We start from the raw sequence: 14,337 nt of genomic DNA, 5'->3' as shown, positions 1-14,337 counted from the left end.
TTGAACACGGTATGTAGTGTGTAATCTACTAACTCTTAGTTGTTTTGATCATCATTTTCATTATTAATAGTATGATTATTTTGAAATCTTACGCCTAGGAAAATATTGCTAGAAAAGGTAAATAAAGAGAAGCAAACAAATTCTGGTTTTTTACGCCCTTCCTCCCCCACCCCTTCCCTGGCCTGTACCCTCTGCAGAATGTGATAAGCTGAGGCGGGATGGCTACCGAAGTTCACAGTACTACTCCCAGGGGCCGACCTTTGCAGCCAGTACCAACCCCCTCTGCGATGATTATCAAAACGAAGATGAAGAAACAGATCAAAAGGTAAGGCTTCCCAATTCAACATGGGAACCTGGACTGGGTCCCAGAACAGAAAAACGACATAAGTTGAAACACTGGTGAAATCAGAATAAAATAGGGTTTCAGTTAATAATGGTATGTCAATTTCTTAATTTTGACCAAGGTACCATGATTATTTAGCATGTTAACACTGTGGGCAGCTGGGTAAAGCGTTCACAGGAATTCTCAGCGCTATGATTGCAACTTTTCCGCAAGTCACAGTCGGTCTAAAATTAAAAAAAAAAAAAAAGGTAAGGTTAGGATTCAAGGAATTCATTAAAGGGTCACAATCAGTCAGTATATTTGTGCATTTTGAATATTCTCTTTTGGGTAGAAAAATTGAAGGTCCTGTTTTTGTTTTTTGTTTTTTGTTTTCTCATGACCAAGAACCCACTCAGATCCTAAAACAAGAGCTCTAAGTATAACAGGCAAAAGTCACTGTTTCACAAGCAGTCAGTGTTTCTCAGAAAGATTGAACAGAAGCAGCACTTTGACTTAATATTATAGCACTGGTCAGTTCACTTGGAGATGCTGTGTTACCCTGGCTGCCTTTCTTCTCATGCCATATCTTGTAGTATGTACAAACTACTTAAGGCAAATATATTTTCTCAGTAATAGAAGCCCCATGAGCAGATAAAAATGTAGAGAGATTTTGACTCATATGGGTTTTTAAATTCATTCTACTTAGTACTATGGACTTAAAGTTTGATGGACACGTGTTGATTTAGAAACCATTTTTTATTCTAAGAAATTTCAGTAGAATTAGGTCAATGCATAAATGCGTTATTGTTTAGAGAACATTAGTCAAAATTTATTGTCCTTCCCCACATAAATAACATCAGAGAAAAGGGTGGATAACAGTTGATCAAAAATGGGAAATTTACTACCATAATTTTTTAGTCCTCTAATAAAAACCCAGGTTTTTATTTGAGAATATTTTTTCTTATCTCTTTAAAAGTATGTTCCCATATTAGCTTAGTCCTCTGGGACTCAAAATACACAATACTGTATTAGGAAATACTGTAGTAGGAAAAGGAGCTACCTCAAAATTGATCTGGTTTTTAATTTTAAAGTTTTTTTTTCTCATTGATATGAATAAGGAAAATAGAAATCAAAAGATGAGTTATATGGTGTGGATTGTGTTCTCTTATTTAATTTTTCAACCTTATTGAAATTGTAATAGACAAATAAAATTGTACATATTTAAATCATCCGTTTTCTTTGTGAAATGGCCATCACAATCAGGTTGATTAACATATCCAGCATCTCACAGGCTTACCTTTTCTCAGTGGGGAAACAGCAGTAAACAAGTATAACATAACACAGTGGTGATGCACATTATGAAGAAAAATAAACTGGCAGTAAGAGTTTGAGAGTGACGGGCTGCTATTTGAGATTGAGTTTTCAAGAGGGGGCTCTCTGAGGGTGTCATTAGAGCAGATCTCAGAATGAAGTGTGGGAACACCACATGGGAATATCTTTGGGAAGAGCTTCTGGGAAGAAGAGATAGTAAGTACAAAGGCCTGGGGACCCTAGTGTGGTTAATCCTGTGGGAGAAGTAGCCAGATACCAGAGTGGCTTGCGGTGGGCAAGGGGGAGAGAGGTAATAATGACTTTGGGGAAACAACCAAGGGCCAGATCACATAGGAAGGACCTGACCGGCCGTGGTGAGAACTTTGGATTTGTTGTTCTTGGGGAAGATGGGGAGGCACTGGAGGAACTGAGGTGGTAAGCAGGGTGGTCTGATTTACTATTTGATGCAATCTGGCCACTATATGGAGGCAAGACTGTGGGGAGTTGAAAATGGAAGTAGCATGGTCAGTCAGTAGGCTATTGCAGTAATCCTGGCAAGATATAGCTGATGTGGGCTGGGACCAGGGTGGCAGCGGAGAAGATTCTAGGCTTATGTTGAAAGTGGATCCTATAGAATTTGCTGAAGTTGGGAGAAAAAGAAGAGTCAGGGATAATTTCGTTTATTGTCTTTCCAGCTTGATCCCTCTAGAATCCCATTTCAAAAATTATTTGACCCCGTGAGAAATTACCCTCTTCACAGCCTCAGTTATCTTTCCCCATCTTAGATGACAGGACCCACAATTATATTCACTTCTTTGTGCATATTTGGAACTCTGATGGCTCCTCTCTCCTTCTGTCACTTTCCTGAAGACATCCCAATCCCATTTGTTTGTTTGTCTGTTTTTTTTTTTTTTTTTCCTGTTTTTACTTTTATTTGCATGTATTTCATGCAGAGTTTACTCCCGGGCCATAAGTGTTTGTTTCTTCAGTTTCTTCCGGGATATCTTTTTCTTCTGTGCAGCCTCTTCTTCTGGTTTAGGAACAATCTGCTCTTTTTCAGTAAGGATCATCTCAAGGTGGCAGGGAGAGCTCATGTATGGGTTAATCCGACCACGAGCCCTGTAAGTTCTACGCCGCATTTCGGGGGCTTTGTTCACCTGGATGTGCTCAATGACCAGAGAATCTACATCTAAACCCTTAAGTTCAGCATTACTCTCTGCATTTTTAAGCATGTGCAGTAAAAATTCGGCACTCTTTTTGGGCCACCGACCCTGTGTCCAGCCCCACTGTTTGGCCTTGGGCACACCTACCAACCCCACCATTGTAGCGTCGGAATGGCACACATTGCTTCTGCAAAGTGACGTCTTTCAGATACTTGGTGGCTTTTCGGACATGCATACCCTTGATGGCCTGGGCAGTTTCCCGTGTGTTCTTAAAGTGAACGCGAAGATTTGAACCTCTTGATTTGCATGATTTTGTCGGGTTTTCCGGGTCAAGGGAATAGCGAACCATTTTCAGAGATCACCTCAGGCCACTTACGGGAAGAGCCCAATCCCATTTGAATCCCGCTCTACCTCTGCTCTGCGCTTAAAGCCTGGCTCACTAAACAAGGCTAGAGGAAAACACCAGGTTTTAGTGGCTGCTTGTGCTATAAATGCCTCACCTCGGACCTAAAGTGCCAGCAGTCCTAACATATGAGCTCATCAGTTCACTCTCCCACTGCCCAAATTATATTTCTCAAATCTCCAAACACCATGTTTTCTGTTTTACTCTCGGATACCATCTGTGATATCTACTGCACTGTGGGGTGAAGGGGGGGCGGGGGGAGCAGTCCGAAGGCATATCCTTTCACAACCAAACCTACTGAACGGCTTGCATCTATGCCTACACCTACTCACCCTTTCCTGCCATTGCAATGGGTGCACAGTCCTTGCTTCTTTTCTGCCCTGTTTGCACCCATGTGCTTAGATTAGGGCATGGCATGCAGTCAACACTCAGTATTTTTTCAGTGGAACGATTAAGGCCAACTTCTCAAGAACTTCATCCCTGCAATTTGCCCCTTTCTCTTTGCCCTAATCCATTCTCTCTCTTTATTGCATCAGAACTCTTCATTATATGAACAAACTACCTTGTCTTTCATCTTGAAGAAGCCCTCCTTTGACCTTTCACCCCCCTCTAAATTCTGCCATATTTTCCAGGTCTTCTTTAGAATAGAACTCCTCCAAAGAACTGTCTAGACTTGCGGTCAACACTGCCTTTTCTCACAATCTCCTCTGAACCCCCTCCAAATAAACTTTTATCCCTAGCACGCTACTGAAATCAGTCTTGTTAAGTCTGTTCATCACGTCTATCTTGCCCAAATCTAATAGTTAGTTTTCAGCCCCCCTCCGATTCAGCCTCTCAGCAGTGTTTGACATAGTTTACTGTCCTTCTTCAAGTACTTTCTATACTTGGCTTCCATGAGACCACGCATTCCTGGTTTTCCTCCTGCCTCACTAGCCAGTGCTTCTCAGTCATGGTTGGATGCTATTCCATATATCTAAACATTGGTTTGACTCTGCTCCTCTGAAGCAGGTTTAATCCTTGGGTGATCCCACTGAGACCCATGGCCTTAAATTCCGGACACTGAAGTTTCCTAAATTTCTATCACCAGTCCAGACCCATGCATTTAGCTGCTTACTGTCCATCTTATGGGCATCTCAAACCTAACCCAAATCCCAAAATGTTCATTCTCACATCCCTACCTACTCCTCTCATACTTTTCCCCACCTCGGTAAACCGTATAATTCCGTTCTACCAGATGCTGAAGCCAAAAATGTTGGGCACATTCTCGCTGCTTTTATTCTCTTTACACCTTCAGTAAATACTATAGATTTATCAATTATAGAGCCCCTACTAAAATCCCATATCCGATGTTATGCGATGATGAAGTCCGGGGCATGTTTCTGAGACTGGGTCATTGGGGCACGTTGGAGGTGAGGTCGTGAAAGACTGATGAGGGATGGATCCGCTCTGTGGATACTGAGTTCACCAAGAATGTTAACAGGAGTAGTGGTGGAAGGAGGCTGAGGTGGGATGACAGGGGAGCCATGGTAAGTGATGGAGTTAGGTTTTATTGCATAGTTAATAGGAAGTCACTAACATATATTTTTTTTAATGTTTATTTGTTTATTGTGAGGGGGAATGGGAGAGAGAGAGAGAGAGAAAGGGAGAAAGAAAGGGAGACTACCAACCAGGCTCCATGTTTCAACCTGATGCAGAGCTCAATCCCACGAATCATGAGATCACAACCTGAGCAGAATTTAAGAGTTGAACGCTGAATCAGATGAACCACCTGGTGCCCTATGGAAGTCACTAACATTTTTAAGCAGACGACTTTATGATTAGGAACAAAAGTTGTATGTACCATCTTGTGTTAGATGGAAGATGTTGAGATAATGTTGAAACTGATTTTCTAATTTATAGAATATATCAAACCTGACTCTAGAACTTCTAGAGAGGGAGTATTTTAAGACTGATTTCTGATTTGAAAAATAGAGAAATTTTGTCAAAGATTCACACCAGGTTGACAAAATAAATGGTAACTGTGTGAGGTAATGGATGTGTTTACTAGTCTTATTGTGGCAATCATTTAGCAGTATATACATATAACAAATTATCACATTATACGCCTTAAACTTCCACAATGTTTTATGTTGATTATATCTCGATAAAACTGGGTGGAAAAATGAAGCTCATTTCAAAGAAAAAATTGGACCAAATTACAAAAAGCATCAAGTTCAGATGGTTTCATAGAGAGGGTTCCACTAAAGCTTTTAAAGAGTAAGTAGATAGGGAAAGGGGGAAAAAGGAGAGGGAGGCAAACCATAAGAGACTCTTACTTCTAGAAAACAAACTGAGGGTTGCTGGAAGGGAGGTGGGCAGGAGGTGGGCGAAATGGGTGATGGGTATTAAGGAGGGCACTTGTGACCAGCACTGGGTGGTATATATAAGTGATGAATCACTAAATTCTACTCCTGAAACCGAGATTATACTATATGTTAACGAACTAGAATTTAAATAAAAACTTGAAACAAACAAAAGGAAAAGAAAATAGAAAGAGTAAGTAAATCCAATGCTTGAAACTTTCTCAGAGCAAAAAAAAAAAAAGAAGGATATGGTGTGATTTTTTTTTTTTAAACGAATCAGATTTACCCTGAGATCAAACCTAACAAAGACCACACAAAGTAGAAAATCAACTGGCCAGTCCCACTCATGAATATTATCATTAGAAGTCACAGTGGAATGTTAGGAAACATAATTTAACAGCTCGTTACAAGACAGATGTTTAAAAATGAACCTGGATTTATCCCAATAGGAATGCAAGGATTTTCAGTATCAGTTAATCTAATCACATGTTAATATATTATAGATTTGAAGAGAACGATCGGATCAAAACCATAGATAGTGACAAGGTATTTGAAACAATTCAACATCCATTCTTGATAAGAAACAGTCCATAATATAGAAACAAGTAGATACTCATACCTTAAAATGTATCTGCCTTGTCACCAAAGCCAACATGCTATTCCATGGGCCATTCTTCCTAGAATGAGACGTAAGACAGGACATTCACTTGTCACTATTATTACATTGTATGGGAAGAACTGGCCAAAACAATTAGAAAAGTTGTAGGGTAAGAGGCTCAGAAATAAGGGAAGACTGAAATTAAATTATCATTCTTTGTACATGATATGTTTGTATACTTGGTGACTCCAGGAAAATAAAAATTTGAAACTGCTATCAACAGTAAACTTCAATGACATAGAAAGGTATGATGTTGATGTATGGAAACCAATACTTTTCATATCTACAAAAGCAAATTACAAGATATAATAGGAAAAATCTATTTAAAGTTGTAATGGCAGACGGGGTGCCTGGATGGCTCAGTCGATTGAGTATCTGACCCTGGATTTCAGCTCAGGTCACGATCCCAGGGTGGTGGGATCCAGCCCCATGTCAGCTCCACACTGAGTGCGGGGCCTGCTTGGGATTCTCTCTGTCTCTCCCTCTCTCTCCTGCTCTTGCACACTGGCGCGCTCTCTCTCTCTCTCTCTCTCTCTCTCTCTCTCTCTCTCTCTCTCTCTTATGCTCTTAGATGAGACGACTCCATATCAAAAAGCTGTCATTTCTGCCCAAGTTAATTTATAGAATTAACACAACACCAATAAGATGTTGAGTGGTTTAGTTTCGTTTTGGTTTAAGAGTGATTTGGGGGATGGACAGAGAAAGGGAAGGACCAGAGAGGATCTAAGGGTCATAGCTGGGAAAGCTGTAACCTAGAGGAGCAATGAGGAAGGAGAACTACTCGCCTCACCCGGTACTAAAAAGAGTCAAGAATTGCTCAGTGTGGAATCTGAATGTACAGACCAGCAGGACAGAATATTAAACATAGACTATAAAGACCAGAAGTCTACCTAAATCTTCATGGGATTTAGTACGTGATCAAGTTGACATTTGAAATCAGGTGGGAGTTCAGTAGCTATAAAAGGGGCTCCAAGCCAGCAGTTTATGGCCTCCGTGTTAAGGCCAAGACCCTTAAGTGCAATGCATGCTCTTAAAAGTCATTTTAGGGGCGCCTGGGTGGCGCAGTCGATTAAGTGTCCGACTTCAGCCAGGTCACGATCTCGCGGTCCGTGAGTTCGAGCCCCGCGTCAGGCTCTGGGCTGATGGCTCAGAGCCTGGAGCCTGCTTCCGATTCTGTGTCTCCCTCTCTCTCTGCCCCTCCCCCGTTCATGCTCTCTCTCTCTCTCTGTCCCAAAAAATAAAATAAAAGTTGAAAAAAAAAGTCATTTTAACAGTTGGGGTTATTTTAGATACAGAGTATGTAGAGGTCAAATTTGAGGGAAAATGCTGGGGAAAGCCTTTACTTTGTATTTTCTAGGTAAGTGGTAGGAGTTGGGGTATGGTGAGGAGAGCAGTGGACTACACAGAAGTTAACAAACGCTTAGACTACAAATGCTCTGACCTGGAAAGAGGTACACAGAATGAAAAGCATCTGATTTGCATTCAGCAATAGGAAGCATCTATTATGTGCTTAGGATAGAAGCACGCTCCTAAAAGGAGAGCTGCTGATAAGGTAAAAGACATACATTAGAAGAACCTAGGGGACATCTGTTCTGGGTGTTTATTCTGGAGAATTGTTCTAGAATAATTATCCTAATGCAAAACATGTTTACGAAGCAAGACTCCTGTTTATGGTATAAGGAATGGTAATTTTGCTAATTATCTCCACATGTGTCTTTCAAAGTGTAGCAAGAAAAATAACTATTTCCAATGATATATGTTATATATAAACTTGCATGAGAGAAATGCTGTCTGCAAAGGGCTTTAGAAATCTCACAGAACACCTTTTTTTTTTCCAACCGTGAGATCAGAGAATAAGTCAGTGCTTTAGTATTATGCTAGTCGCAGCCTTTTGTGTGTGTGTGCGTGTGTGTGTGTGTGTGTGTGTGTGTGTGTGTGTGTGTGTGTTCTTTCGGTTTTCAGTGTGTACCAGGTACTACCAAACAGGTTTTTCAGGTATTCGCAGGAAGTTCAGTTATGGGTGCCAAAATATTTCTAGTGAGTTGATAGGGCATCTCCCCAACTGCCATTGTTGGAGGTTATGTTTGATGATATGTTCACTGAATCAGGGAAACATTCATAGAGGCCCCATTGTCTCAGCAGAAAGGATGTCAGTTATGAGTTGCTCAATCTCTTATATAAAATTAACTCTCAAACACGTAAATTAGACTGGGATTAATGGCAATAAAAGGTTGGCTTTTATGGTACTGATGTAACCTGAAATTTTCTATTTCCTGTTATTCTTTGAACTAGCATCTCAGGTTCTTTTTTAGTCCTCATTGATGAGAGATACTTCAATTGAAGGAGGACTTTGAAAAGACAAAAGGGATAGTAGACTTGCTCTGTAATTGCACATATCGGAGGCTTATATAACATGATGCTTGAGATCGCCGGTTTGGGGCAGCCTGTCCACCTGTTGAAGCTGAGTGGTTTTGGGTAAATTGCTTCTCTCCATGAGCTTTGGTTTCCTCGCTGTAAAGAGTTAGAAGCCCCATGTTCTGGTTTGCTCAGGACAGTCCTGTGTTACAGCTGCTGTCCTGCGTAATTATTAATAGCACCCCCTTTCACTTTCAGAGGAGTTCTGGTTTTGATCATAAGTTACACAGCCACCTTACCTTCCTTGGGGAGGGATGTGGTGAGGTTGAAAGGAATGAATGTTTATGAAAGTCTTCACTTGGTGCCTGGCACATAGAATATGCTCAAATAATGGCTAGTTCAGTATTACTAAACTGCTTGAGTTTTCAAACCAGACTACAAAGAAAAGGACTCCACGGACAATGAAATTTGGCCACTCTCCCACTCCCCCTAAGTCTTTTATTATAGACTTTCCGCAAAGAATTTCCTGCCTGAAGCAACAAATTTGAGAGGTTTCAGCAACTACTAACAAACTTCCCATTGTTGTGTCTTTGTTGGTTATCTCTAAATAGAACTACTAGAGGTCATACTAGCACTAACTTTACTTTAGAACACTTGCCAGACTTTTTCAAGTTATATCTCATTTCCCACAGGAACTCCAATGGAAGAAGTATTTTAATAATCATTACTATCATTTTTCTTAAGTTTATTTCTTTATTTTGACAGAGAACAGAGCACATGAGCAGGGGATGGGCAGAGAGAGAGAGGGAGGGAGGGAGAGAGAGAGAGAATCCCCAAGCAGGCTTTGCGTGCAGTCAGCACAGAGCCCGATGTGGGGCTCAAACTCACAGACGGTGAGATCGTGACCTGAGCTGAAGTCAAGAGCCGACGCTTAACTGACTGAGCCACCCAGGCGCCCCTCATTGCTATCATTTTGATGATCTGGAAACCAAGACTCAGAATTATGAAATAGCTTTCCCAAGACCACATGGCTAGAATGCATCAGGGAGGACGCGAATGTAGGTCCTCCGCTTTATATTCCATTTCTCTTCCTTGCACCATGTTGGTGAAACAAAAGGGGGAGATTACTACACTCCCCAAATGCCTTCATATTATGCCTGTTGTTGGCATTTTTCATTCCACTGTTGACTTGTCTGCTATTCGTTCATTCACTCATACCATTGTTTCAAAAACCACTTAAGAACCACTTCGTCTCAGTATACAGACATACTGCCTGGCCTAGGATGGTTTATGGTCTAGAAACCATGCCCTAGATGACTCTAGTGCGGTCATTTGTATTGGGTCTCTGTGAGTAATTCCAGGGCACAGTGGAAACCCAGAGGAGTCTATGCTAGCTCCTTGTGTTCAGTGCTTCCCAGTTTGGGACACCTTGGTTACTTTGTATCTTGCAAGCAGGAATGAGAAGCCTGGGGATTGTCACTTTTCCAGACCTTTATGCATTCAAACCAGTAAATTGTTCCAGTGGCTCTTGTTGCAAACACCCCATTAAACTGGAATAAGGCTCCATTCATATCTGCCTTCCCCTTTACATGGGGACACAGCATTCCTGTCTTGTTGCTCTCCGTATACCTCTGTATCTCCCAACATGTGGAAAAGTTCAGGAGCCAGAGACTAGGCTCCGTGCTATATGTGAATCTATTTAATACTTATTGCAACCATGCAAAGTAGCTTGGATTGTACCCATAACACAGATGAGGAAACTGCATTTTGGAGAGACTATATCGCTTGCGTAAGATCACATAGTTTTAAAATACTGAAACTGAAATCTCGGTTTTAAAACAGTGTTTTTGAGATGTAATCTACATAAAATATGCATATTTAAATTATACAATTTAGTAAGTTTTGATATATGTGTACACACATGAGCCCATCACCATAATCATGGTAGTGAACACCTTTGGCACCCTTAAAAGTGAAGCAGTCTTTTACATTAGTAAAAGAGTGAATAAATAAATACGTATTGGAATGGAATGTATACCCAGTAAAATAAATGAATTGTAGGCTCACACAGAAACATGGATGTGTCTTAGAAACATAAGTAAATAACACAACACCGAGAATGAACCATTTTTATAGAAGTCAGTAAACATGTAAGTTACACATATTGGTACATATATAACAAAAAGTAAGGGGATAATTAACACACAATTCAGGACAGTGGTTATCTTGGGGAAAGCGGGGAGGAGCACTGAGGTAGATGCAGTTATTGGTAATAGTTTGTATAAGTCACGGGGTGGGTGGTAAGTTCTGAAATATTCATTATGTTATATTTTGTATATATCATTTATTAAAATTAAAAGATTATAAGTAAGAAGTATTATATCAGTGAAACATTTAAAGTCTTAAGTATTTTCCATTCTTTTAAGGAAAAGATCCTTAATATGCAGTCCACAATATCAGTTTCAGTCCACAATATTTTAATCCAACATGTAATAATGACAAAGGGGCTGGCTTTGTGGTAAAAGGACTAATATGCTGATGGGGAGAGAAAGAACAATTGAAGCTATTTAATATTGTGGATATGGACACCACCATCTGGCCATCAGGGAGCCGCTAGATGGGCCAAGAACTGTGCTTCCGTATGGATCCATTTCCACTGCCCCTGCTTTTTTTGTTGTTGTTGAGCCTGGGGTTGGCGGGGAGGGGATAGGAGAGAACAGAAATAAGTCAGGATCTTTTGTGTCTAAGTATATTGAAAGTAGAAGAAGCACATATAGGCAAAAAAGGCTGCGGAAGTTTCGACACCTTATGAAGCCATCTATGATCTGGAAAACCAAGAGTCAACCCAAGACAGATTTCCTTCTGGGAAACAAAACAAGACAAAACAAAACAAACAAACAAAAAAAACCAACATCAAAGACAGAGTAAATGTCCTGCAAAAAGGAGTGGAGTGTATGTTAGTATTCTTTTAACTAATGCTCTACATAAAGGCGCCTGGGTGGCTCAATCGGTTAAGCATCTGACTTTGGCTCAGGTCATGATCTCACAGATCATGAGTTCAAGCCCTGTGTCAGGCTCTGTGCTGACAGCTCAGAGTCTGGAACCTGCTTTGGATTCTGTGTCTCCCTCTCTGTCTGCCCCTGCCCTGCTTATGCTTTGTCTATCTTTCAAAAATAAATAAACATTAAAAAATTAAAAAAATAATAATAATACTCTATATAGTTTCATCTGTTCTACATTCATTTTCATGTAATAATTGCTAAATGAATGCTAAATTTAGCTCTGATTATAATTACATTTTTTAATTGCTAGGAGCATAGCAGATTAAAAAGGAAAAAGCCTGGGCTAATCTGTGATTCACATTTAAGCTCACTTTTTGATAACTTGGCCACCTGCCAAAGAGACCATGTTTCAGGCTCCACTGTCCATCTGGTGGGAGCTTGTCTGGCTTCCAGACAGGACCTAGGAGTCTCTGAAATGCAGGTCTGCAGCATCCCAAATCTACACAACAACTGCTGGTGTGGCCAGTGATTTCCCTTTCTAAATTAAGTAATCTGGCACAAGGAATTGTGGTTTCTCCTTTCATTTGTGACTCTTCATTCCTTCTGGGATCAGGGTATGGGGTATCAGAGAACGTTACTGATCAACAGACAGGTTTAAAAATTGCATTTAAGGTCCGAAAGCAAGGCAACTTTACACTCCATGTTTGAAAAAAGTAATTCACTCTATATTGAGGCAGTCCATTAATATGAAGCATGGTGAAGCTATTTGAGTTGTTCTGTTCTCAACAGAGGGAGTTGAGTTGCTCAAAACCTATAGCTCGTAAATGACAAGAGCCAGGATGCTGGTACTTAGTGTTTTACTCCAGGGTTTAGTGCTTCTTCCACTGCACCACACTGCGGTGGCTTTTCTAGATTTTTAAAAGGTTTGTTCTTGAAGAAGAGATATAAACGGAGATTTTATCTTTAGATCAGACAACCTAGTAACTTATTGCAAATATTGCCAAGTTGTTATTTTAACACTGTTTAACAGCAGAGACTCTGGGGTCAAGTCCAGGTTCTAATCCCAGCTGTCCACTTGTGAACGTCCCAAAAGTCAAATTACTTTGTTCTATTTCCTTATTTATAAAATGAAGCTAATGCTATAAATATTAAATGAGGTGCCAATTTCTATAAAGTCTGTAACCCAGAGCAAGGCATGTAGCAGCCAGTAAATAAATGGTGACCCTTTTTTAGCTAAAATCCTGAAATAGTTCTCTATGAAATTCTGATTTAAAGCTTCCTGGAACTTACATTCTCATGGGAGAGAAAACAAGGTAAATATCTAAAATATATGTATACTATTGATATGTACTAAAGAGAAAAAGCAGTGAAGGGAGATATAAAATATTAGGGAGGAGTTGAAATTTGAGGTATGCTCAACAGGTAAGACCTCAACAAGAAGGAGACTCTTGAATAAACACATGAAGAAAAAGATGGTGTGGATGTCTAAGGGAAGAGCATGTCAGGCAACGGGAGCAGCAAGTGCAAAGGCCCTGAGGCAGAAGTGTGCATGATATGTACAAGAGACTACACGGAAAGGATGGAGTGGCTAGAGTGAAATAAGGGACTGAATAGTAGGAGATGAGGTCAGAGGGAGTGGTGAGCCATTTGCAGATCATGTAGGGTCTTGTCGGTCATGGTAAGGATGTTGGGGGGTTTGAACAGAGGAGCAACACGATCTGACTTAAATTTTAAAAGGATGCCTCACGCCTCTGTGTTGAGACGTAGACTTGGAGCGGGAGGGTGGGCACAATAGGCAGAAATGTGGAGACCAGGTAAGAGGCTAACATAATCCAGAGGATTACAGTGTCCATCTTAATGGAGTAATCATGATGTGTTCGGCTATTGAGATGCCGGAGGTGGTTCCCTGCGCCCCTGCTGGATTTATAAATCCTAGGAAGGATAGGAGTGCGATCGTTCTGGAAGTCATACCGTCCTGGTTTTTATCTTTCCTTAGTTGTAGCACTGTGTAATAGTCACATTTGCATAGAACTTTATTCTCTGCCATGCTTGGGAAATTGTCTCACAAATGAAGAGAGCCCTTTATAACAGATTACCTTTGAAAGTTGTCGTACTGGAGCTCTCCCTGGCGGTCATCCCACGGCAACCAGGCCAAACTCAAGTACTTTCTCTTTGTGATAGTTATCGATTCTGACGCCGTCAGTCAGCTAAAAGAAAAGTAGGTTACTAGGGCTGTTGGGCACCACTGAGATGCACACAGACTGTGGAACGGTGCTTCACCATCTCCCTTGGCAGGTGTCACATGGAAAAGGGAACCCTCCCTGCAGGATGTCACCGTGCTATTTATTCTTCATCAAGCTGTAGCTTTACTTTTCTGTTAAACTGGTTTCGTTAGGATTTGCTTCCTGTAGGCTTGAAAGTGTGTGCTGTATTTCAAGATTACCTGAGAAATTATTTCTGTGTGTGTATCAGAAAATTGGAGTAACCTTCTAATTGGCAACGTTGAGATTCAGTCATCGACATGAGACCTTTATGCGAACTGTCATGAAATTCTCATATACAGTTAAATTTACTTGTGTGTGTGCCTGGGGGGCAGGGGGAATCTGCATCTTAAGGGTAGAGAATATGTATTATAAGTCATATGTAACCAGCGTGGTACAAGTGCAAAAAGGCTGGAAATTATTTATATCACTGTGGCTTCGCTGCCACTGCTGACTCAAACATTCCCTTATCTTTCAAGGATAGGTAGGAGTTGGAACCATTGATAGGTGTTGTAACCAT

At 40.7% G+C, this 14,337-nt stretch overlaps 1 protein-coding gene and 1 pseudogene across 6 annotated transcripts in view; one reads left to right on the top strand and one right to left on the bottom strand.

Annotated features, from left to right (window-relative positions):
• Positions 1–14,337, top strand: part of NHSL1 (NHS like 1) — a 132,948-nt gene that overhangs the window by 92,877 nt on the left and 25,734 nt on the right. For all 6 annotated transcript variants that reach the window (XM_019831296.3, XM_019831290.3, XM_019831299.3 and 3 more), the window contains exon 3: positions 198–325. In XM_019831296.3, coding sequence (XP_019686855.3) covers positions 198–325 — 128 coding nt within the window. The remainder of the gene's footprint in view (positions 1–197; positions 326–14,337) is intronic.
• LOC109499923 lies at positions 2,552–13,058 on the bottom strand (annotated as a pseudogene).

Source organism: Felis catus, chromosome B2 (genome assembly GCF_018350175.1).
Source record: "Felis catus isolate Fca126 chromosome B2, F.catus_Fca126_mat1.0, whole genome shotgun sequence".
NCBI classification, from domain to species: Eukaryota; Metazoa; Chordata; class Mammalia; order Carnivora; family Felidae; genus Felis; species Felis catus.
The sequence above is the reverse complement of the archived record's forward strand: the minus strand, read 5'-3'. Positions and strand labels throughout refer to the sequence as shown.